The sequence below is a fragment of the Vulpes vulpes genome, chromosome 16 (genome assembly GCF_048418805.1).
Source record: "Vulpes vulpes isolate BD-2025 chromosome 16, VulVul3, whole genome shotgun sequence".
In the NCBI taxonomy this organism is placed as follows: domain Eukaryota; kingdom Metazoa; phylum Chordata; class Mammalia; order Carnivora; family Canidae; genus Vulpes; species Vulpes vulpes.
Window position 1 is genome coordinate 20,647,245 of NC_132795.1, and position 26,287 is coordinate 20,673,531.

Consider the following 26,287-nt stretch of genomic DNA (forward strand, 5'->3'; position numbering starts at 1 on the left):
ATTCTCACACGAAGAAATAGATCTCCTTCAGAATCAAAAGCTGAGATCATTTGGAACTCAAGAAGTAGTGTGCTTTTTCTGAATCCCACAGTTTTTATGCCACAGTGAAATACAGCGATAGCTCCCTTTACTATTGTTCTGAATGAGAAAAAGCATACAATCGTTTGGCTACCTGAGCATGGGCCTTCGATGACTGACCTAAAAGCTAATTTAGCAGGGGGCAAAATGTTTGGAATGCTTCTGGCCACAAACCGTGGATGCCTGCAGGTTAAGGTCTAAGACCCATGGAGGAAAAGTATAGCAAGAAACACATTTCCCAGTTTTTCCTAGTAGAAAATCGTGACATGGTGTGGAGCATATCAGGGACCCCTGGCCGTCTCCTCATCCTCCACCCTATGGTGGGGAGTGAGAACTTCTGCTCATGACATAGGGAGGGGCATAAAGGTATAACCACAGAGAGTAGTTTAATTTTATTTATAAACCCAGAGACCAGAGAAATTGTGAGAGGATGCTTCATGCTGGGAGAGAATATTATTAGAATAACCTGGAGAGCTTTTCAAATGACAGGAAATCTCTTCTAAGGTTGAGTCATTTGGCATCTGAATCGAGCTGCCAGTTTGCAGGAAATTTGGGAGCCTGAGGAGTGTGTTGAAATGTACCGAGCACACATAATCAGCAATTCTATCTGCCAATCATCCCAGGGTTCTTCAACAGATAAATTTTTTTTCAACAGATAAATTTTAAGAAAAAGAAAGGGAGGGATTAAAGAGAGAGGAGTTTAACCTGTAGGTTTAAAAACACTCAAGAGAAAAAAAAACTGGCCAAGACTAACTTTGACACCCAGAGATGCACAGGTAAATGATAAAACCATAAAGAAAGATCAAAATGTTGTTGCCATAAAAGCCAGGACAGTGGTTACTTCTAGGGGATAGGAAGGGGCTGTGATTGGAATGGGGGTAAGTGGAGCGGTTTCTAGAGTGGCTGGCAAAATTCAAATTCTTGACCTAGGTGATGGTTTCAAGAGGATTAGCCTTATAATCATTCATTAAACTATATGTTTGTTTTATGTCTTTTTTCTACAATTATGTTTTGTTGGGTATTTTTTTTTCCGTAAGAATAAAAAGAGAAAAAGAAGAGGAAAAAAGTAAGAAAGGCAGAAAGACATCAGAACTTCCAGGGGCTATCTAAGGAAGAAAATTAGTAGATTCCAACAAGTGGCAATAAGTATAAGAAAGTTATCAGTATATTTCTGCGCATCCTATCAAGGTGGCTTAGTTCATCCTGCTAATCTCTCCAGTTATTTGTCGTAAAAGCACAGAAACAGAAAGGGTTCAGGCCCTTTTCTCAGAATGAAAAGGGTAAGACTGTATCATCCCATTCATTCCTGCTTTCATTCAGAGCATCACTTTGTAACAGATTCTCCAAGGTTCTGGAGCTATAATGATGACTAACACTCAGTCCTCAACCCCAAGGAACCCACAACAAACCTTTGGAAGAAAGGAGTCGACTAATCAAAAGACACAGTCTAAAATCCCTGAGGGCTCTAAAACAGGAAAAAAGATCTCAAAGATTGTCAGCAATGCAAACAAAATGAACCTACTCAGGTTTTAGGTCTGACACCAGGAAACATTTAATGAATGACTTACAGAGTCAGAGTCAGAGTCCTCGTTTGATCTACCCCATGTAAAACAGCCTCCCACTCCTCAATGATTTTTCTAAAAACAAAAGTTATTTGTCAATAATATCAGCTGATCTCAGGAGAATGTGATATGGGAGGGCTACATATGGAATGAAGGCTCGAGAGCATGGGGGATATTCACATTTCTAAGTTGCAATGGGAGGGGGTGGTCCACAGCTGTTCATTTAGTACTAAATTTCATAACTTCCATACATGTTACATGTATTTTTTTTGTTATCAGATGCTCCATTAAGTTAAAATCTAATAAAAACAGCAATTGACTAGCATAATTATAAAGTAATGTTATAGGGTAAAATATGAAAGTGGCCCCTTCTAAAATTAACTAACTTGCTTGTTATAAGTTGACATTAGAATCAAAGGAAAACATAGAAAGTTTTGAGGCCTGGAAGAGAGACCTGCTGCCACTTTCTTTCCTACTCTTAAATGTGACCCATATGGCAATAATATTAATATAAAGCAATTATGTTATTATTTAAAATACTACCATTAGTTCGAAACACCTGTACAGCCCTCTACAAAGCACATCCTCAAACGTATGTCTTATTTGATTTTCACGAAAACCCTACCTAAGAGGTAATGCAAAGTTCCTCAAAAGGGCACGCAGCATCCTTCAGAAAGCACATCTAATGTAGATGATGAACGACTCATTCCCACTCTGCCACTATTTCCCACCTCCTCATTTCCACACATTTCTCTCTGGTAAAACACACTGGGTGCCAATAGCAGTTAACCACTTACTAGTAACCTGATTACTAGATGCCAAATATAGGCCCCTAACATTTACCCACGTCATGTTGTCTAATTCTCCCAACAGTCTGGGAAACAAGTAGTGTGATTGTCCACAATATGACACATGAGAAAATGAAGACTCAGAAAGCTTCAATCACAAAGCTTCAATCACTCGCCCCACATCCCGGGGTTAGTCACAGAACCAGGACTAGGCTCCAGGCTCATCCAACACCAGACTCTTAAGCACTGTATGGGCATCAATTCCTACAAATACAAACCCTTCCTGAAAACCCTGTCCAGCATATTCCCAACACTGGTGAAGTCAGTGCTCACAAATACCCCACTGTGTAGGACCCACTTACCAGTTGGGTTTTGGGCATCGAATCCCTCTGAAGGAAGATCATGTCCTTTAAGTTCTCTGAGCCAATGCTTTCTGACAGTTCGTAGAGCAGGTTTCTAAGACATATATCAGAGAGACAAAACCTCACATGTGTGGAGGACAGCACAATAAATCAAGTGCACTTTTTACAAATATTCTCATGTGGATGATCCCAACCCTGTGAGTAGATAAATCTCTACTGAATTCTGAATCGCACTGTACAGATTCAAAACTAAAACTCGGAGCTTTAAGAGGCCTATTATATTAAAATAAAACAATAAGGGGGTGCACCTTAGTGGCTAAGTTGAGTGCCCGACTCTTGATTTCAGCTCAGGTCATGACCTCAGGGCTGTGAGATCAAGCCCTGTGTCGGGCTCTGCACTGGTTAGGGAGTCTGCTTGAGATTCTGTCTCCTTCTCCCTCTGTTCCTCTCCCTCCCCCCCTCATGCCCACGCTCTCTCTCGCTCTCTCTCTCTCTCTGAAAAAAAACAAAATAAGATTAAAAATAAAATAAAATTTTAAAAGATAACACAATAAGCAGGTGAGGCAGGCCTTCTGATTCCAAGTCCAATATCATTTTCCATCCCACTAGGAAGATGTAAAACTCCATGTTGGCATACCCTCCCACCTCCTGACTCCATTCCAGGAATTCAGACTTACTTTACAGGCCCTCATCAAAGAGGACTTGATGCCAGTCTGTATGAGGTCAACTGTTGAACAAAGAAGGAAATATCCCAGCTTCTGGAGAATCATGTAATTGACAACCAGAAAAGCTGAACATTTCATTCACATACTAACACCTCTGTATGCCAGAGACCCACCCTGGGTCATTGAACCAGCGTTGTGGAAATAATGACTTGCAGAATTCCCCCACTGACTCAAGTGCAGCTCAGATTCTCAGCCACTTCAAGCACTAAGACCTGAAGGATTCTAGTCACCCAGGCCATAAAAGGTTCTTTCTCATGCGATTCTCTGATGAAGCTGTCAGTGGACAATTTAAAACTGTGTTGATCAAGTTAAGTCCTGGTGATGTGCGGTACAACTTGGTGACTGTAGTTAGCAATACCGTTGACCCTTGAACAACATGGGTTTGAACTGTGAAGGTCTTCCTGAGTTCTGATTTTTTTCAATAAACAGAGTACAGGATAGTGAATGTATTTTCTCTTCCTTATGACTTTCTTATTAACATTTCCTTTACTCTGACTTACTCTATCCCAAGAATACACTATATCATACATGTAACATGCAAAATATGTATTAATCAACTTTATGGTCAACAGTAGGCTATTAGTAGTTAAGTTCTGGGGGAGCCAAAGGTTATGCATGGATTTTTGACTGTGTGGGAACTGGCACTTTAACCCCCACATTGTTCAAGGATCGACTATACTGTGTTATATATTTGAAAGCTGCCAAAGAGTGGATTTTAAAAGTTCTCATCACAAGAAAAGAAAAATTGGTAACTATACATAGTGAGGGATGTCAAACGTATTGTGGCGATCATTTCACAATACACTCATGTATCAAACCACTATGGTATACACCTAAAACTGTACAATGTTATGGGTCAACTGTATCGCAAGTAAAAATAAAACATTTTAAATAAATAAAATAGCATTATCTAAGGTCTGACCTGTGATAACCTGATGGCTGTATTTCACCCCATGGGTAAAACATCTGTATTTTACCTCTCTGGGTTTCACCCAAAAATGTGTGAAAATTTAAAATTGGACATGGCACAAATGATGTCTTTCTCTACCCCAGAGATACATCTCCTTTTTCATTTGCTGATTTGGCCCCAAGTAGGCATTCCCTCTTCTCAAATCCTCACAGTGAGTCACAGGAGGAAGGGCTATCTCGGAATGCAGAGGGTAAAAGGAAAGTGCAAGCCCCGCTATGCTGAAGCCAACTTCCATTGGCAGGGAGAGGCAAACCAAGAGAAGGCACTGCCAGGCCCCGAGCTGGGCTCTGAAGCCTTGCTGACCTCCCAACCTCTCATCTCATTAGTACCTGAAGGGAAGAGATCTCCTGGTTTTGAAGCACTATGTCATCAAAGGAGGTGGGTAAGAAGAAAATCCTAATCCTCGCCTCCTTTCAGAGCCCAGTGGCCTGAATGAACATCAAATAGATGGAAACCCCCCCTCTTGATCACAGACTCCTCCCCACCTGAACAGAGAGACCCTCCTTCGAGTTGGCAGCAAACTCTCCACTTGCTCTTTGCTTTGATTGAGGTACCGCAGCAGCGAATTTTGCTTGATTATATAGAGGAGTTCCGCTAGGAAGAAGGGGTCCTCCTCACTCAGCAGCTCCTCGGCCAACAGATGATCAAAAATATCTGAGGCTGAGTTGGACTTCTCCAGCTTCTTGTGGGAGACGAAGTCTCGGCAGAGAAACTTCAAGCCCTCCACATCTTGGATCTCCAGTTTTGAATCAATAGTCAGAAGCTTCCCACGGAAGCTCGACTGACAATTATCATCAGAACGGAAAGTTAAACTTTGAGCTTGAGATGTCATGGCCTGCCTGAAAGAGAGAAGAGGTGGGACAGCACATGAGAAAGCAAGGATACAGAGAACCCCAACTTCCCAGGCCTCCTCCGTTCAGGCATGAGAATTTCCCAAAAGTGCTGAAAAATAAAAATTCCTGTAAGCTTACTTCAAAAACCAGTAGCCCCAAAAAATGAGCCCAACACTTGCATGGCAACCATTTTGGAGGTCTGGAGGGAGCTTTTTTTGGAATCCAATTTACCTTCATTTCTCCCAAATCAAAGTGTCCCTGGGGAGAGCTCGTCAAAAGGGAGGCTGACAAAGCACAATCTCTCCATGTTAGAGCTCTTAATTCATTCCAATCAAATAGCAGAAATCGAGTTTAGATTTATGCCTTTCATTTTGGAAATACAGCAGTCTGGGAGTTTATACTTCAGAAGTGTCCACTAATCCAAGAACAACCATAACAGGACAGGTCTATATCTCACAAAAAAGAGAAGCCATAATCCTAGACCTCAAATGAAAGGGAGGTTTTGGACAAGAGTTGCTAGATCACTGAAGGAAGTCACAAATTACCTAAATTATATTTCCACCTGATCTGTTCATAAAGTTCATACGGTATTTTCTTCTTCTTTTTTTAATACGGTATTTTCTACACTAAATTTCATTCTAATTAGAGGAACAACGAACTGATAAAAAATTTTCAGTGTGATATTATTCATTCTATAAGGCCTCAAGGTATAGATTCTCTTTGTAAGATTTGGCTATTTAGAAACAAGAAACGGGGATCCCTGGGTGGCGCAGCTGTTTAGCGCCTGCCTTTGGCCCAGGGCGCGATCCTGGAGACCCGGGATCGAATCCCACGTCGGGCTCCCAGCGAATGGAGCCTGCTTCTCCCTCTGCCTATGTCTCTGCCTCTCTCTCTCTCTCTGTGACTATCATAAATAAATAAATAAATAAAAATTTAAATTAAAAAAAAAATAGAAACAAGAAACCACTTTCTAAAGGAAGGAGAACATAACAAAAAACAACATCAGTAACAAAGAGTGGTTGTATCTAATTGGTATAATTACAAATACTATAAATTCTTTTCTGGGCCACTGTCTGAGTTTCTCAGATTTTATACAACGAACACACATTACTTTTACTGTTAGATAAAGAAAACTGAGGGGTGTCTGACTGACTCGGTAGGTAGAGCATATAACTCTTGATCTCAGGGTTCTGAATTCAAGCCCCACACTGGGTGTACAGCTTACTTAGAGAGAGAGGGAGAGAGAGAGAGAGAGAGAGAGAAAGAGAACAGAAAAGGGTATTTTTTTTGTGCTTATCCATGGGGTCTTCCCTTCTAGTAGTAGCCTGTGATACTAGAAACCAAATGAATGGCTTCTTGGAGAGAGTTTGCAATTCTAAGATATCTTAAATTTGCCTTGCAGTTTCCCGAAGATTCCAATCTGTAGCTTTGCTGACTGTGCCAGACTGTCTCCATTTGTGGACTAGCATTTATTTCCGCCTCTAAAAGTCTGTGTTGGAGCTTTCCTGGGGCTTTTGAGGCCTTCATTTTCCCTGGCACAGCTAATCAATCCAGGCAGAAACATGCCATGGCCAACAAGGGCTTTTGCAAGTCTCTGTGACTGAAGCCTATTGTGGAAGAGCTCAGCAGAGGAAAGGTGCTAACCACGTACCTTCAGATCAAATTGCGTTGATCCTCTCGAGGCAAATTGTTCCTGGGGGAAACTACCTGAAAACAAAGTTTTGAAGAAATTAGAATCCTCTGCGTAATCCAAGTTCCAGGGAAGCTCCCATTTACGCGGGAAGAGAACTCAAGACTTTTCTGCTTCAGCAAGCAAAAACTGGACCTTCTGGTTTGGGTAACTTGATAATTAATTTCCTGCCCACGTCATAGCTGCCTTGGCTGCCTTCTCCCCTCCCCTTTCCAGGTTTTGGAAAACGCTAACAAACAGCGCCTCCTAAAGGCAAGAGTCACAGTTTTTCCACTGAACGCCCGGGATTTTCTCTGGTTAAACCAAGGACTCTTTACAAATGAACTTTTCCTTTGGGTCCGAAGGTTGATGAATCAGAGAAGGAAGGAGAGAGAGAGAGAGAGAGGGAGAGAGAGGAGAGAAGGAAGCAAGGAAGAACAAAGAAAGGAGACTTTTCCTAACCATCTCCTTCCCCAAAATCACTTAACCTTTAAAATAAAACCCAAGAAGTTCAAGAAATAGAGATAAGCCATCTTAACTCTTTCTCAAAAAGTTGCATGTGCAAATTTTTTAAAAGTTTAAGGTAGAAAAAAAGGGAGGGAGAGCTGGACTATAAGCCCATTTGGAGGTATTTGCAGGAAATTCAATAGCAGACAAAACTGATGCAGTCTTTGGTCTCACAGCACATTCAGTGCACCAAGAAAGAGACTTTGAAGACATTATTTATAAGGATAAAAACAATACCTAACACTTACATGGCAATTGTCATGTATGAGGCACTATTTTTTCATTGAACCATCCCAAATCTCTAAGATAAATACTATTAGCATGACTCCTCCTTTAGATGTGAAAACTAGAACACAGAAAGGTTAAGTAATTTGTCCAAGGTCACATGGTAAGCTAGTGGGAAAGCCAAAATTTAAATTAGCAAATCTGACTCTTAGTCACTGCACTATAATTCAGCACATTCAGGTGTGCAGAGCTCTGGGAAGAAGTACAGATTCTTATAAAAGATATTTTATTTCTGAAAAAAAGTAAGATTAATGATGCTTCACTAGCAAATATATTAAAGTGCTATTTTCATATCCTTGGCATCATCCAGAGAACTTCTATGTTTAAGAAAGACAAGCCCAATTACTCAGCCATAAAAATGAATGAAATCTCACCATTTACAAAACCATGGATGAACCTAGAGGGTAGTATGCTAAGTGAAATAAGTCAGACAGAGAAAGGCAAATACCATGTGATTTTACTTATATGTGGAATATAAAAAAACAAAACAAATGAACAAACAAAACGGTAACAGACTCATGGATTTTGGAAACTGTTGGTTACTAGATGGGGTTTGGAGCACAGGTAAAAAAAGGTGAAGATGATTAAGAGGTAAAAACTTTAAAAAAAAAAGAGGTACAAACTTCCAATTATAAAATAAATGAGGGGAATGTGACATATAACATAGCAAATAGAGTCAATAATTTCGTAATAACTGTATGGTGACAGATGGTAACTAGACTTAACATGAGGATCATTTCATAATGTACAAAAATAACAAATCAGTATTATGTACACTTGAAACTAATAGGATATTGTATGTCGATTGTACTTCAGTTTTCAAAAACTTACAACTTAAAGTGTGCAATGGGCAGAGCAATTTAATCTGTTTAATAAACCAGTCAAAAGATACACCCCATTAGTCCTGGAAACAAGTGTGAAAAACCTGAATGTGGCTTTGAGTGATGAGGAAATGATAGTGTGTGTATGACTTCTACAAAACCCCTAAACATAGCCAGACAGGCATGAGCACTGGTATAGGGAGTTCCATTTATTATTGGAATGTATGCCATTTGGAAATGTTCTTTACTATTACTAATTATAAATAAATGGTTCAGAGAAAAAAAGAAAAAACAAAATAAGTCCTAGTGGTGATGGTTGCACAACAGTGTAAATGTACTTAATGACACTGAATCATACACTTAAAAATCGTAAATTTTATGTTATGTACATTTTACCACAATTTTTTTGAAAGATAAGGATACACAAGCCCTAAGTCTTAGTCTTCTATTTCATTCCTTGCAGCATTTCAGAAAGTAGTTTAGTAAAACTATCACTTCTTACCCTGTTTATAAAGTACACTAGCTTTTTCAACTTTTATTCAACAATATTAAATATTTAGCAAGCTCTCCCCATGTGTAAAGCACTGACCTGGGCACAATTAGAAAGGAAAGGTGAATAAAACACGTTTACCTTTAAATAATTATGACTACTATCATTTCTTGGCCCCTTCTTTTCTGATGAACTGTCTAAAGTCAATGTTATTAGCTACATTCAGGAGATGAGGAAATTGAAGCTCATGGTTGCAAAGTATCTTGCCATTATCCCAAAGGCAGGAAGAGATGGGAATTCTAGGTCTCTCAGATTCCAAATCCCATGCTCCTGACCACAAGGCTACAGCAGCCTGTGTCTCCATATGACATGCTATATGTAACCTTTGGGCAGGGTGTGCTGATGCTGTGATGGGGCTTCACCTAAATACTATAAGAGCTCCAGGAACAACGGATGAGTCCTAATGAAGATGACTTGGAGGAGGAAGTATTTGAGCTAAGCTTGGAAAGCAGAAGTAGAATAGAGACACGTGAAGTAAAACTTAAACTTTTGTCTTAGTACTTAGTGGAAACACTCGAACCAAGTTACAGTGAGATTGTGTGCCATTTTATTTATATTCAGTATTTCACACTTCTTCCAATTTAGGGTACAGCAACTGAAGACATGTTGATGGCAAGTTGATAGCAGTGGAAAGAATAAACATTTCTTACGGCATCTTTCCTGATTGGTTGCAGGCAAGTGGGTCTACACGAAAAGCCAGTCAAAACCTATTTAGCCTTTTATAAAGTGTTGGGAGTCTGCTACTGCCCTGGGGACAAAGGGGAAATACCGGATTGTTTCTCTTTAGTTCCACCTTCAGAGTGGCTAGTGGTGGCAGTAGTAGGCTTTCCTTTATGTCCAGGCTTTGGTCCAAGTTTTCCACCCTCAAAGTTTATAAAGGGAGACTTCGTAAGTGTAAAGACTTATAAACTAAAAAATGGACACAAGTGATGGGGAAGATGGGAAGATGAGTGTGCCACCTGCTGAAGAGCTCCATTCCTTGAAACTTTTGCCCCAAACCCTGATCCTGAGATGGTAGGTTCTTTTGAGGAGCCATCCCATCCTCAACTTCCAGGTCCTCCTCCCTCCCTCACTCCACACCTATTCACACATTCCAGACCTTGCCAGAACCAATGTGGGTGGGCAACATCTAATCCATTAACAGTCCAATAGAAAGGAGGAAGGGCAAATTCTCTCTTTTTGAACTGGTTGGTCATCTTCTTCTACCTTTGGACATTAAAGCTCCTGGTTCCCTGGGCCTTTGGACTCCAGAACTTACACCAGCAGCCCCTACTCCCCACTCCATCTCTCACCCCACTCCCCAGCCACACTCTTATTGTGTATGCACTGGAGAATCTTGAAAGTTTCAAAGGAGGGAGATGACAAAGTTGTAGCTAGGGAGAGTCTTCAATTTGCCACGTATGAAGTAATCATAGAATTAAGAGGCTAGGGCAGCCCCGGTGGCTCAGCAGTTTGGTGCCGCCTTCCACCTAGGGCATGATCCTGGAGACCTGGGATCAAGTCCCATGTCGGGCTCCCTGCATGGAGCCTGTTTCTCCCTCTGCCTGTGTCTCTGCCTCTCTCTCTGTGTGTCTCTCATAAATGAATAAATAAATTTTAAAAAAAGAATTAAGAGGCTAGTGGCAAGATCAGAGAGAAAGCCGTTATCATAGTTCAATGGAGAGATAATGAAAGCAAGGGAAATTGTAATAATAGAGATAGATGGAGAAGACATTATAGATACAGGACCAACCAATTTGGAAACTGGCTGAATAAAGAAATAGAGGAAAGAGTAGATCACAGTGAAAATGAGGTGCCGTTAACTGAAATTGGGAGACACAGGCAGAAAAGCAGATTTGTAATGGAGGTTTTTATATTATATATATTATATTATGTTATATTATATTATATTTATATTATATTATATTATATTATATTATTATATTGAGTTGGAGATGCCAAAAGGAAATGAAGTGGAAGCATTTCCAGGAGGTTGCAGGGTGAGCTTTGAACTTAAAGGGTCTGGACTAGAAATATCCAACTTGTTAGCAGCATAGGAGTAGTAATTGAAGCTACAAGATTGTTGAACAAGAACATATAAAGAGAGAAAACAAAGGAGTGGTCCTTGTGAATATACACAGTCACAGATATGGAGGCGAAAGATTCTAAGAAGACTTGGTCAAAGAAGTCCTTGACAGAACTTCTAGGGGGGAATACAGTAGGGAGGGAGAAGTAGGGAGGAGACAGTGACCCCCAAAGAACCTAAAGACTACTAGTTTCGTCACCCTTCGATTTTACAGATTTGGCTGAATGATTAAGGTAGAATCCAGATAGGAAGGAAGTATGGAGCAAGTGGGTGGAATAAGAGAGAGTACAGAGTAGTCTAAACCATCATAAGACTTGAAAGAGGGCAGCCCTGGTGGCTCAGTGGTTTAGCGCCGCCTTCAGCCCAGGGTGGGATCCTGGAGACCTGGGATCAAGTTCTGTGTCGGGCTCCCTGCATGAAGCCTGCTTCTCCCTCTGCCTGTAATCTCTGTCTCTGTCTCTCTAAGAATAAATAAATAAAATCTTAAAAAAAAAAAAAAAAGACTTGAAAGAGAGGGACTTAATTTGATGGGGGAGTCAGAGCTTGGTTTTAGACTGAAGGATCAAAGACAGAGGGAGAGTTTAAAGATGCAAGACAGTTGAAATAATGCTTAGTCCTGACAGAAGACTGACCTATGCCAGAAAAGGCAGTAAGAAGAGGATGGGAATCCTAGGTTTGACGCAGGAAGTCCTTACCAAATAAGGAAGAAAAGATGTTTCTTTATCATCATTTAAGCAGTGAAAAATTGTGAATGACTTAAATATAACGCAAAACATAGATATAGACATGACTACTTGAAGGAAAAGATAGAACAATGTTAAATATTATGCCATTTATGTTTAAAATAAATACATTAAGTGTGTTTATATATTAAACAAACTGGACCTTTTTATAATATGTAATTTTTATTTTATTTTTAAGTTACAATATGTGCTTTGTATACAAGGAAACAAATAATACAATTACATTTATTTAAAACTCCCAATATGGTACTAATATTGAGTGTATACTAATACATAGACCTTACATCTTTCAGAAAAAGTAACTCAAAATGATGACAGACTTAAATGCAAAACTCTACAACTTCTGTATAATAACATGCAAGAGGGGCGCCTGGGTGGTTCAGTTGGTTAGGTATCTGCCTTTGGCTCAGGTCATAATCTCAGGGTCCTGGGATCTGGCCCCATGTTGGGCTCCATGCTCAGTAGGGAGTCTGCTTGCCCCTCTGCCTCTGCCCCTGATGGGCTCTCTCTCTCTCACAAATAAATAAATAAAATATTTAAGGAAAATAACATAGGAGAAAGTGTAGGTGATCCTCAGTTTGCTGATGATTTCTTAGATACACACTAAAAGCACAATCCAGGGGGGGAAAAAAGTCTATAAGTTGAATTTCATTAAAATTACAAACTTCTACCACATTTGGAAGAAAATATTTGTAAAATATATCTGATAAAAGACTTACATCTGTAATATACAAATAACTCTTTAAAACTCACCAGTAAGAGGGATGTCTGAGTAGCTCAGTTGGTTAAGTGTCTGACTCTTGGTTTTGGTTCAGGTCATGATTTCAGGGTCATGAGATCAAACAAGACTCTCCTCCCTCAGTAGGGAGTCTGCTTAAAGATCTTCTCCATTTCCCTATTCCCCGCCCCCTGCTCACTCTCTTTCTCTCTCTCTCAAATAAATCTTTAAAAAAATAATAATAATAATAAAAATAAAAACCTTCACCAGTAAGAAATAAGTTACTTTAAAAATGGGTGTCAACAAAGAAGATACACAGATTTAAGCAAATGCTCACCATGATGCCATTCAAATGGCATTTGAACTGCAAATTCAAATGTGTTATCACTACCCATCTATTAAAATGGCTAAAATCCAAAACATTAACCACCAAATACTGGCAAGGATGTGAAGCAACAGGAACTCTGAAAAATAGTATAGCCTCTTGGGAATACAGTCTGTGTTTCTTCCAGAGTTAAACATAAGCTTTCCATCAATTCAACAATTATTCTCCTAGGTATTTGCCTAGTGAGCTGAACTTATATCCACAAAGAAATCAGCATACAAATGTTTATCGCACCCTTATTCACAATGTCAAAACTTGGAAGTAACCAAGATGCATGTTAAACATGTAGGTTAAAAAAAAAAAACAAACATGTAGGTAGCTCAGATTTTAAGTGCATACATATTTTTAAACAATAATAGAAAATTAAAATCATCTAGATAAATTTTTAAACTTATAACATGCATAAACATTCTAAACATTTTAATCAAATAATAATGCATCAGTTGGACTGTGTAGGTTGAAAGAAGTATAAATCTTTTTTCTCTCACATAAAAATCTGGAGGTAGGTAGTCTAAGGCTGTACCAGCCTTAGACTCTGCCTTCATCCAAGAAGGCTACTTCCTGCTCACCACTTAGCTGGCCCTACAGTGTGGCCATTATCCCACAGTTCAAGATGGAATTTAAGGCTCCAGCCATCACATTCGTGTTCTAGTCAGCAAGATAGAGGAAGGAATGAAAAGGTGAAGGGCAAAAACAACTGCCTTTTTTTTTTTAACAACTCCCTTTTTAACATTTTAATTCCAATATAGTTAACATACAGCGTTATTTTAGTCTTGGTAGTATAAACAACATCCTTAATCCTGAAAACTTGCTCCTAAAATCTCAGAGAGCAAGAAGAGATTCTCATATCAAACCCTGCAGATAGAAGAAGGTGTCCGGTGACCCCTACTATGACCTGTTCATGGAAGAGGATTGAAAGAATTGGGGAATGGGATAGAACAGGGAATGGGATAGAACAGGGGAAGAAGTGAGGGTCAACTGGGAGTTGACTAGTCAGTCATCTGGACCAGTGGCTCAGAAAAGCAGCAGTGAGTCCGGGGGTCCTGTGTCTGAAAAGGGGCTAAATATGGGACAGAGGAGTGAGGACAAAAGTAAGAAGAGGAGGGTAGTTTTGTTAGTGATGAAGAACCAACTACTTAAAAGTTGAAAGGAGTTACCAGAGCTTTAGAGCAGGAGCCAATATTCTGAAATATATAGACAGATATAGGTGAGAATTTGGAGAACAGAAAGAGAAAATATCAGTCATAGTCCTGCCATCTATATGCCACTTTGGAAAATGACCTTTTGTTTTCCTGAGAGGTATTTTTTGTTTTATTTTAAGCATAATTGTAATAAACATACTATTTTGTACTCTTTTTCAGGTAACATGAATATATGAGCATTTTTCCTCACTACGATGTTCTGTTAAGGCCATATTGTGAATTGGTTAAGCACTTGGGCTCCAAAGTGTCTCTCTTTATGGCCTGAGTTTATATCCTAGTATGGGGTGATGATAGGGAAGCTACTTAACATTACTTGGCCCATTTTCCTCTATCTATAAAATGGAAGAAAAATAGTGAGAACAATAATACCTACCTCATAGAGCTGTTCTGAGGGGGGATTGAATGGAATCCTTCATGTAATTTATGTAATGAGCTAACAACCCAATGTAAGCTCTTATTATTTATAAACATAATTTTAATGGTTACATAAAATGCCAGCCAGTGATATCGTCACAACCATACATTTATTACTGAACACTTGACTAAGTATCAGTCTGGGACGACTGTTAACATTTTTAATATTTTATTGGATTTATGCATAGAGATACACATCATTTAAAACCAAGTCAAGAGGCACCTGGGTGGCTCTGTGGTTGAGCATCCACCTTTGGCTCAGGTCATGATCCCAGAGTTCCTAGGATCAAGTCCTGCATCGTGGTCCCCATGGGGAGCCTCCTTCTCCCTCTGCCTACATCTCTGCCTCTCTCTCTGTGTCTCTCATGAATAAATAAATAACATCTTTTTTTAAGTCAAAAAATATAAAAATAAATAAATTTTTAAAAACTTTAAATGCTATTTTAAATAATGATCTGGTTTTAGGTCTTCATATCCAAGAAAGAAAAGTACATGTGATTGCTATAAAATATCACTTGTGTCCTAGATATTTCAAATTACAAGGCCAGTTACAGACTCAATGTTTGTGACCCTGGGCAAATTCATAGCTTGACACCCTAATCCTCAATGTGATGATATTAGGAGACAGAGCATTTGGGAGTAATTAGCTCATGAAGGTGGAGCTATTACAAGACAGCTTGCTTCCCCCCTCTGCTCTTTGCTATGTGAGGGCACAATGAGAAGATGGCCATCAGTAGACCCAGAACCTGGTCCTCATCAGACACCAGATCTGCTAGCGCCTTAATCTTGGACTTGACAAGGAGTCATACCTTCTTGGGACACCTGGGTGGCTCAGTGATTGAGCATCTGCCTTTGGCACAGGGCATGATCCCAGGGTCCCAGAACCGAGTCCCACATCGGGCTGCCCATGGGTAGCCTGCTTCTCCCTCTGCCTGTGTCTCTGCCTCTCTCTCTCTCTCTCTCTGTCTCTCATGAATAAATAAAATCTATTTTAAAAAACAAACTCTCCTGGAATCCCTGGGTGGCACAGCGGTTTAGCGCCTGCCTTTGGCCCAGGGCGTGATCCTGGAGACCCGGGATCGAATCCCATGTTGGGCTCCCGGTGCATGGAGCCTGTTTCTCCCTCTGCCTATGTCTCTGCCTCTCTCTCTCTCTCTCTCTCTCTCTCTCTCTCTCTCTGTGTGTGTGACTATCATAAATAAATAAAAATTTTTAAAAAAACAACTTAAAAAACAAACTTTCCTGACAACATTCCTAACAGAGGGTCTTTTCAATACATAACAGGACCCATCTTACCCACATATCTTGAAAATTACTTCTGGTAGTTTGGTTAGGAAAGTTTAGTAATGAAGACTACAGAGCTAAGCTAAGAGAGGCTTTTGGCCATTCATTTACAGGAGAGGATAAGTTTCTTTCTCAGAGTATGCTGCAGCCAGACGTAGTACCTCTCCTTAGCAGACACTCTGCTATTCCAATCATACACGCTGCTGTTGAGTTCAGTGTGGAGTTCCAAGAGTGGGCGTCTTCTGGAGGGAATGAGAAAAGCAAAAATTAATGCCATGCAGATATCAAAGAGGAGACAGATTGTCATTAGGGTGAAATGAGCCAACAGATGTGAAAGTGCTTTACAATTGTTTCTTTTTAAATGCTCTCTACAAGCTACTGAGTGAGTGATCCAAACCAGCTTGCCCAATGACCACAGTCCCTTCACCCAAGGGGCAACAGCATCTTATCCTGGGGACACTCCAGCCAGATGATAACTTATCTGGATCATAATGCAAATGTAGGATGGATGCCAAATCACTGGTGGCCCATGGAAGGCTGAGTCATTTCTACTATAGCCCATTCCTTGCTGCTGAACCACTACTGAAGGGGTTGGGTGGTCATAGGTCATGAGACATATATCTGGGGTCCCCAGAACTACAACAGAATGCATTTCACACATGGCTCAGAAACATCATTCTAAACTGTAATGAGTGAACAAGTGAAAAAAGGACTGCTAATCTTACGTGGAAATAATCTTAAATAAAAACCAGATAACCAAGCTTTCCCTTAGAAAAGTATTCTTGCCCATAAACATGAAAAATGTCTGTATAACACAGACTTGCAGATGTGGGGAGTCAGGTACCATTTTCCACCTATCAAACTGTCAAAACAGGGCAATAAAAGAGCGTGCAGTGTCGAGCAGAATTTGGGGACATGGGCACTCTCGTGCAAAGTGGGTGTAACTGTCCTAGAGGGCAATCTGATAAGACACATCCAAGCCTTTCCAAATGTATGCTGTTTGACACAGCACTTCTGGGAATTTTGCTCAAGAAAACTGTACGGATGAGCACAAATACTGAGCTACAAAGATATTGAATGCTTTCCTTGTATGAAAGCAAAATGCCTTCCAAAGACTGAAAATTGGTCGAGTAAATTATGCCATAGCCATATTCTGGACTGCTCCACAGACATTAAGATGATGCTATAGAAATGTGACTACTGACATGTAAAATATATGGGATATACTGTTACACCAACTAAAAGCAGGTTATAAAGTAATAGTGGATGATGATTCCATTTTGGTTTGAAAAACATTTAGATATGAGACGCCTGGGTGGCTCAGTGGTTGAGCGTCTGCCTTCGGCTGAGGGCGTGATCCCGGGATCCAGGATCAAGTCCTGCATCGGGCTCCCTGCGAGGATCCTGCTTCTCCCTCTGCCTGTGTCTATGCCTATGTGTGTGTGTGTCTCTCATGAACAAACAAATAAATCTTAAAAAAAAAAAAAAAAACATTTAGATATGATTGTGCAGGTATCCAAAAAAGATCTGGAAGGCAAAACACCAAAAAAGATCTGGAAGGCTGAGATTGGTTCTAATAACTAGGATTATAACTGTTTGTTATGTTCTGGGTTCAGCACGTATATTTCATAGGGTTTTTTCAATAAGGCATATGTACTGCTTTTGTCATTTAAAAAAAAAAGACAATTAAAAATTTCTTTATTTTGAAGACCAATATCCAAACTACAAGCTGACTAGCAAGTGACCTCCCGAAGCACAAAGCATTCCTAAAACATGTATCTCCTATGGCAATCCCACCAGGGAATGAAAAATCCTTTTCTCCCTGAAGAGAAGAGCGCCCCACGTGGTAATCACAGTGGTAAACTCCATCTTGGTAGCAGAGAAGAGATGAGTGGTCCAGGGATGGGCCACCGCCGAGGCGGCTCACCTGTCTTGCCCCAGTTTCTGGGAAAGGCATTTCAGGTACAACGATGGAGAACCAGAGGACTGTTCCAGAAGGGACACGTCTGCCTTGCACAGGCTCCAGAGGAAGTCAGCTTCCCGGTGAATGGTGCAGGGCCCGGGCTGCTTGGCTTTGGATTCCACATTGTTTACTGCTGGTCCATCCACCTCCAGGAAGCTGCTGCTGTCCATCTGGCCCTCTGACACCACATAGTTCTGAATAAAGAAGAGCTTTGGCTTCCCTAAGAGAAAAGGGCATGCGTCTCCCATGAACATCCTCCTGACCTGATCCAAAGGGAACCCTGAGTTTGTATGATCCACACCAAACACACTCTGGGAGCCACCGCGGCTCACCAGGACACACACAAAGCTGTCGTAGTCTTGGTGTTGGGGCATGCGGGCAACTTGGCGAAGAATCTGGATTATACTGTCCACGTTCAGATATAAGAAATACTGGACTTCGTAGCCCAGGGAGGTGAAGGTGTCCCGAAGAAACTCTGGATAAAATAAACAAACACACATGGAAAACAACACTAGGGTGAGAAACACTTAAGAGGCAGTGGATAGCAATCCTAAGCACGGGCTGATCTCTGCTCCTTATCCATTTCTGCTTTTGTGCCATATTTTGAGGTTTCGAAGAACCGGAGCAGGGGGCAGGAAGGAATCAACCTGAAACACATTCACGTCCCCGGATCTCAGTTACCATCTGCCCCGTTATACCACCTTCCCTGCCCAAGGCCACCAGCACACGTGGCCACAGGCATGGATGGAGCCTACTTCTAGGCCAATGCAACCAACGGGGGAACAAAACTTTTTCTTTTCAACCAAAACAAAGCTGGGGACTTTCCAAAAGGCTCTTTCTTAAACTCACACACAAGTAAGGAGGAATGGATGCATTTGCAAAGTGCAGACCCGCACCTAGGTCCAAATGGCTGCAGGAAGGGTGGCCCGGGTCACGAGTCCCCTCATCCCCACAGCTGTGGGCTGCTACAGCTGCGGGCACCTCCATCCAAGGTGTGACTATTTCCAGACTCCCCAGTTCCTCTCATGACCCACTTCCCAGGGTAACCTCTGACCAAGATTCCCTGTAATGCCCCCAAGAATTCTTCTCTTAGTTTCCAGAAATTCTGGATTGGCTTTGCCTGGAGAAGCAGTGTTAGGGAGTGGAAAAGGCAGACTTTAGGGCGCACAAGCCTGCCTTCTAACACTGACCTTACCCATACCTGTGGCTGCATGACCTCAAAGAAGTAGGGCTCCCTAGCTTTTTTTTTTTTTTAAGAATTTATTTATTTATTCATTCATTCATTCATTCATAAGAGACACACAGAGAGAGAAGCAGAGAGATAGACAGAGGGAAAAGTAGGCTCCTTGCAGGGAGCCTGATGCAGGACTCGATCCCTGTACCGAGATCACACTCTGAGCCAAAGGTAAATGCTCAACCGCTGAGCCACCCAGGCGTGATGGTGGAAGTGATGTAAGTGATGATACTCAGCCTATGAGCATGCTGTGAGGATTAAGTGAGATAATACACATAAAGCTCCTGGGACTCCATTCCTTTTTTAAAGAAAATCTTGTATCCATCTCTTAGAAGTTTCTATAGCCTTGGAACCATAGAAATCCTACCCAGTCCATTTCTTGCCCATTTGCTCAGTTTGCCTTCATCAGAGAAATAGTTTCCTGCTTTGTCACATCTTTCTAATAGCAGAGACAGACATCTTTCTCTTCCTCCTTAAAAATTCCACATCCCTTTGAGCCACCCTTTAAGTTTCTGTTCCTTGTCTGAGGGATGCCTCCACTTCTTAATTCATTTGTGGAACAAAAAAAAAAAAACTGTTCTGCCCTAAGCTAGACAGGCATTTCCGAATTCAGATTATTACTCGAACTCTCAGCCAGCCAACTTTTCTGGATTTCTCTTCATGTCTCATGACTATATACCCACCTCTCTTTGTCCCCCAGGGGTGTGGTCTTCCAGAAGTTTACCACTGCGTTCACCCCAAACCAAACAACACAACAGTAATTAGAACAGATATAACTTAAAAAAAAAAAAAAGAACAGATATAACTTCTACCAAGGAACAAAAAAGGGCCCTGTCTCATACCAGTGTAGGCGTCACAGAAAGGAGAGGTAAATAACTTCCTTGAAATTACTACAATTTGTTTGCCACAAATTGTCAACTCTCTACATTAAACGGGTCTGAAGTCTGAATAGTCACAAATAATTAAAAGACTCCTAGCATCAACCAAGAGTTTCGACCTTCTTGCCCTGCAAACTTCACTGACCACTAATAAACTATAAAAGTGAAAGTTAGCTATCGCAATTTCTCTTTTGGCTTCTCAGCAGGAAGTAAGAAGAGGAAAAAAGAGAAAAAGAAACCCAGCCTTGGGTAAACAAAAGCTGGAATAAACAGCTACTGGACAAATAAGAGCTCCCTTGAGCACTCTGAGTTTAATTTGCCCAGCCTACGGGCAGTACCTGGATATGTCCACATCGAGTCTAGTAGAACTTCCCACTCAGGAGAGCTGTGATTAATTATGGCCCCACATCTACCAGATATAGCAGTTTTAAATACGTCCATGAAGTTTTTGACACCCCTTCCTTAAAAAGAGTGTAGTTCCCCTACCCTTGAATGCAGATCATGCTTGGTAACTCATTTCTAATGAATATGGCAAAAGGGATACTATGTGACTTCCAAAGCTAGATCATAAAAAGGATCTGGTTCTTTCTCTCTTTTGAACAGCTCATTCTGGGGGAAGCCAGCTACCGTGTCATGAGAACACTCAAGCAGTCCTATGGAGAAGCCCACAGGAAGAACTAAGGCTGGCCTTGCACCAGCTCCACAGCCACATGAGTGAGCCACCTGAGAGGATCCTTCAATCTCAACCAAGCCTTTGGATGACCTCTGCTGAAATCTGACCACAATCTGCCAAGAGACTCTGGGCCAGAACAGCCCAGCTAAGCTACTCCTAAATTCCTGCTCCACAGAAACTGTGAGATATATAAATAAATAAAATATTAATTTGCACACATTATTAGATGAATAATTTACCAGGTAAATCAGGAAAAGGGAATGATAATAATTATTACTTAAGGATGTAGTTAGGCTACATACTTTTCATCTGGCCCACAGGTAAGGGGGAAAAATAATTATATATCACATAATAATGGAGAGATATAAAGAAGGTGTCAATCTCCTTAAAACCCTATGATAAATAAATATCATGAGGGAAATGAAGGACATGATACACAGGTTGCTGGATAACCTATTAATAGCTTGCTTGTCCCCACAGGATCTCAGTGCAGTAGAAAAAGCCCACGGACACTGCCCCCTGGCCTTCACCTCAGCAGGTGTAGGCAAGGACCCCAGTACCATCACTACTGTTTTATTCCTCAGTCTTCGGGGACTCCCATGTCATGGGGCATTCTTTCCTCCAGGGGGCAGAAGCAAACAGGAAAACACAAGACTCAAAGCTTGTTTACTTTGACTCACTTCAAAATCCTCTCTTCACCGATAGATTTCCTGCCTTATCAAAGTCCTTGAAATAAAGCCACAGTCTGTCCACGCTGATGTGCAGAGGTCAGGGACCGCAAGGGCTGTCCTGTGCCTTCCATCTCTTGCCTTCTTCTGGATTCCTGCGGGTTCTGGCTAGAGTGTGGCAGTCACACAGCAGCAAGAAGGCAGCTTGCATGGGACCAGCAAAGAGGAACCAGTCTTGGAATCACAAGACCTGAGTCTTAAGTCCTGGCTCCTCTACCTATTTGCTGGGTCTGAACCTTGCCTGGTCCTAGAAAAGCTAATTTACGCCAACAGAGAGGCTAGGAAGAGGATGGGAATCTCACGTCCAGGGCAGGAAATGCTTCCCTAAAGAACAAGAGAAAGAAGGATAAAGGGGAGGTCCCCAAAAGCCATTAAGAACAGCAAATCTGGATGGCCCTCAGACCAAGATGGAGCACCTGTTAAATATCCCTCTGGCAACAGTCACCTCAGTAGACACAGCCTGAAATCATCATACTTGATATTTCCCATCACGTCACATCTTTCCTCTATCAGATGGGGAGGGCTGATGCTAGCTAGCATTTGCTACTTTCTTTCTTGGGCCATCAAGAACATGCATACATAGCCCAGTATGATTTACAGGCTCGAGGGAGTAATGACGGTCTGAGTTTGAACAAATTAACCATCTTAGTTTATTCACCTGTAGTTAATGTGATTAATACTAATGCCTATACCATGTTCTTCAAAAGGTGGCTGTGAGGATCCAGTGAGATTTCTGTAAAGACACTTTGCAAACTATGAGTGCCTACTCAAATGTAAGATATTAATTTTAAAGAAAATAAAGGGGAAAAAGGAAAAAATAAAATAAAAATAAAATAAAAAATAAAGAAAATAAAGGCAGCCATTTCACCACATCATGAAGCTTGCAGAGCATCTCTCTCATGGAAGCTTCTCCTTAGAAGGGATGTCCAGAGGAAAGTCTCTCAGCCTACATTAATATGGTCTGAGAGCCATCAGATTCTAGGTCTGATTTATCACAATAACTGCCCTGTCATTTCCCTCAAATAGGGGAAGAATAACTGGGATGCTGAGTTTGGAAAATAAAACTTCAACAACTGCAGAAGTCACACTTCTCCTTCCCTGCACCCTGGAAACCCCACTCTCGACCCAGCCCTGCCTCTGGAAACCTCAACTTCCCAAAACAATGAGCTTTCTTGCGGCCTTACAGTTAGTACAAGGGCTAGGGTCAGCACCACCCACAGGTTTGGGGGCTATTAGGATGAAATCCAAAAAAAACTAAATATAGTAAAAATATAGTAAAAAATTATGCCCCCCATTCATTTAGAATTTGTTTTCATCTACAGTGAGTTCACATTGCAGGTGTCTGGCTGGCTCAGTCAGTAGAGGATGTGACTCTTAATCTCTGGATTGTGAGTTCAAGGCCCACCTGGGGTATAGAGATTCCTTAAAAATGAAATCTTAAAACAAAACAAAATGAGTTTGCATTAATTTCACCACAATCTACAAAAGGAAGTCCATCAAATTAATGTATAGAATAACTAAGACAGAGGAAGTGTTTCATCAGTCTATTTACCACCATTAGTACCTTGAATGAGCCCCATTCTAATTACAACGAAGCACACAAATGGAACCCACATTGGGCAGGATATTCTTAGTGAGAAGGGGAGTTCTGAGGTCAAACATAAATGTGAAATGCAAAGTTGATTAAGACTTAACTAAGTTTCTTTACAGGAGGACTGCTTAGTTGTTAAGGCCAATATGCAAACCTCCAATGGAGGAACAAATGATTCATCATTTTTCAAATCCAACTGACCCCAAAATTAATGTCTTAAGCAGTTCCTCTTCCTACGTTGCAGAAACCCTGTATTGCAAGTTGGGAAACACAGATGAAGTACCTGCCCTTCAAAAAGCCTATAATCTAGTAGGAGAAACCTCTAAATATGCACAAAAGAATGACTGACATGTCACATGGTACAGTGGAATTTTAGGTAAAGTAAGCGGAGAGGAGGAGCCATCAGTGCAGTCTGAGAAACCTGTGATGACTTTGTGGTAAAGGCCTAATTTAAACTGGGCCTGACAAAATAGAAGGGGGGGGAAGATAGGGGGAAGATGACAAACAAGGACAGAAGAATGAGTGAGTGAGGAAATCAGTAGTAGAGACAGTCTTGTATGAGTCTGACTTGTCATCTGTTTCCATAGACCAGTCAAGGGTTTTTGTTTTTTGTTTGTTTGTTTGTTTGTTTGTTTGTTTGTTTTAAGTCAAGGGGTTTTAATGGACAATCTACATTCATTCAACATCATAAACTACTTATTAAATGTCTTCTTTTTAAAGTACAAATGTTTACTAGTAATTCCTTCTGTACTAGCTTTTCTTAGGAGAAAACAATATCAATAATAAGCCTGTCTACTGCATGTCAAAGAGGCTTCTAGGGTACCTCAGGCAGCCACAAAGTACTCTTCCACATATCCATAACTCCTTATCCACAATTCAAAAACCCCCAAGGCTCTGAAAACCTTAAGGCCTTTTCCCTGATTCATTTTGTGGCAAATCTTTCCTGAACCAATGAGAACCTATTGATAGTCTTTATTCCACTTAATGTGAACTTCCATTCATTTTGCTGTAGAAATAGTAATGTATGGGCTCTAAGTATACTTGTACTAAGGACCTTTATAAGTATGAACTCACTCCCTTCTCCCAACCTCACGAAGAGGTAGGTCCTGTAATCTAACCATTTTATAGAATTGACACTGAGGGGCTCCTGGGTGGCACAGTTGGTTACATGTTCAACTCTTGGTTTTGGCTCAAGTCATGACCTCATGGGTCACGCTCTCACAGGTCATGATTTCATGGGTCATGATCTCACGGGATGGAGCCCACAGATCAGGCTCCATGCTCAGCAGGGAGTCTACTTGAAGATTCACTCCCTTTGCCCCTTCCCCCACTGGTGCACTCACTCACTTAAGTGCATATGCTCTCGCGCTCTCACGCACTCTCTCTCTCACTCAAATCTTTAAAAAAAAATAAATAAAGGGAGAAGAGAGAAATTGAGGCTTACAGAGGCTAGGAAAAATAACCAGGGTCACAAGCTATGATATGGCAGAGCCATGATTCAAACCCACACAGTCATTCCAAGGGCCCAACTCTGACCATGCTCCTATAATACAGGAAAACACAAATACATTTTCAATCCCTGCACACAAGAGGCCCACAACTCAGCAAGAGAAACAAACACAGACACTGGGTTTTAGTCCCAAATTCACAGCAGATCATGGCTTTATGATTCTCTTCATACAATAGATATATATCCTACAGTTGGAAACTTTCTACCAATAAATGAAACAAAACTGATTATAATAGAAAGTAGAAGACAATTACTCAGTCTTTTTTAAAGGAGGAAATTACTCACTGAGGAAATATTTTTTCATTCTTATATGGGTACTAGTGGCTAAGAAAGAACGGACACTTTTCTACAGCTGAAGAGGCAGCATGTCTCACATCTAACCAAAAATAGGACATGAGAAAAATGAGATCATATTTGAAATCCTGGGAAATTCAACCTAATATTTGCTGATTTGACCTTCTCTTAGACTCTCTTCCCATAAAACTCACCATGGTAACATTTTAGGTGAGCCTGAAAGACAGATCTGACTCATCCCAAGAATTCCAAAAAGCAAGATAACTGTGGGAATGTGATTATCAGCCCTTCTGAGGAAGGGATAAATAATTAAACATGTTCTTTCACAATGAGATTCTTATTCTCTCTGACGCATCACCAGTGATTGATTCAGTCTGAACAGGACATCCAACAACAATTGAGCAAGAGAATCAGTTCAGATCCAAACAACAGTAACACACAAGTAGTACTGACTCAGGCCAACAACTCAAGTACAACGTGGCAGAACTAAGTGACACACTGCCTCTAAGTGAACACACAATTATAGTATTTTTAATTTTTCCCCAGAAAAGCTTCCACAGTCTATCTATATGAAATGATGGGACATCTGATAACACTGAAGCCAGGGAGCCTTCCATTTAGATCCCACTCTGGATCCCAGATGACTCCTCCCTGCCACAGTATCTAGCACAAGAAAGCAAAATCGAAACTCCCCAACTTTTGCCAATTACACCTTTGTACCAGAGACAATGCTATGTGCTCCTCAAATCCCCTTCCATTTTTTTTTTCCTGGCACAAAGCCAGTCTGAGTTTCTTATCCACTGCAGTTAGGTAGGGTCACACAAGTGAGTTTGACCAATGGAATGTGGATGGAAATGATTCATCTCACTTTCAGGACTAGTCCCTAAAACCTCTTGAGAGATCCTCCACGTACTTCCTTCATCCATCAGCCAGATGCAGAGGATCCTGTGGAAAACCCCAAGACTTTAGATGGTGGAGTCATTGAATGATCACTCTAGCCCAATCCACACTAAGCTGTGACACCAGTGAGGAAGTACCCCTTGCTATGTGAAGCTACCGACTTCCACAGTGGTCTGTTCTAACAGCTAGTGTTGATCACTGATGAGCACAGCTTATCTGGGCTGTGACCTCACCGTGGGGCACCAGTTAAATTGCAGCATCCATACCCACCTGTGTCATTGCCAATGCAATCAATTATCAGACAGATTCCTAGGGGCTTGCTCTGCATTCTGTATCTCTCCTCTGGTATGTGCTGGAAAGGAAAGCAGGGATTGTTAAAAACTCTCGCCACTGCTCTGTTTATATAAGGTCCCACACACACACTATCTTTTCTTTTGGATTTCCTCAAGCTTCCCATTGCCAGGTGAATCATTCAATAGACACAGCCTGAAGTCACCACAGCTGACATTTCCCATTAATTTCAATTTTTTTTCTCTATTTAGGTAATGTGCTTAA

The 26,287-nt window shown here is 41.0% G+C and overlaps 2 protein-coding genes across 15 annotated transcripts in view; both read right to left on the bottom strand.

Annotated features, from left to right (window-relative positions):
- The window catches only part of CASP10 (caspase 10), a 32,899-nt gene extending 25,687 nt beyond the window's left edge, over positions 1-7,212 (bottom strand). For all 3 annotated transcript variants that reach the window (XR_011998020.1, XR_011998019.1, XM_026002546.2), the window contains exons 1-3: positions 6,970-7,212; positions 4,971-5,324; positions 2,791-2,884 (exon numbers count right to left, since the gene is read on the bottom strand). Coding sequence is in view for 1 of the 3 variants with exons in the window: in XM_026002546.2 (XP_025858331.2) it covers positions 2,791-2,884; positions 4,971-5,317 (441 nt within the window). In the remaining 2 variants the exon portion in view is untranslated. The remainder of the gene's footprint in view (positions 1-2,790; positions 2,885-4,970; positions 5,325-6,969) is intronic.
- Positions 7,213-12,101: 4,889 nt separating this feature from the next.
- The window catches only part of CFLAR (CASP8 and FADD like apoptosis regulator), a 40,421-nt gene continuing 26,235 nt past the window's right edge, over positions 12,102-26,287 (bottom strand). For all 12 annotated transcript variants that reach the window (XM_026002557.2, XM_026002547.2, XM_026002552.2 and 9 more), the window contains 3 exons: positions 26,003-26,084; positions 17,889-18,399; positions 12,102-16,203 (listed from right to left, as the gene is read on the bottom strand). In XM_026002557.2, the coding sequence (XP_025858342.1) occupies positions 16,065-16,203; positions 17,889-18,399; positions 26,003-26,084 (732 nt within the window). In that variant the 3' untranslated portion in view covers positions 12,102-16,064. The remainder of the gene's footprint in view (positions 16,204-17,888; positions 18,400-26,002; positions 26,085-26,287) is intronic.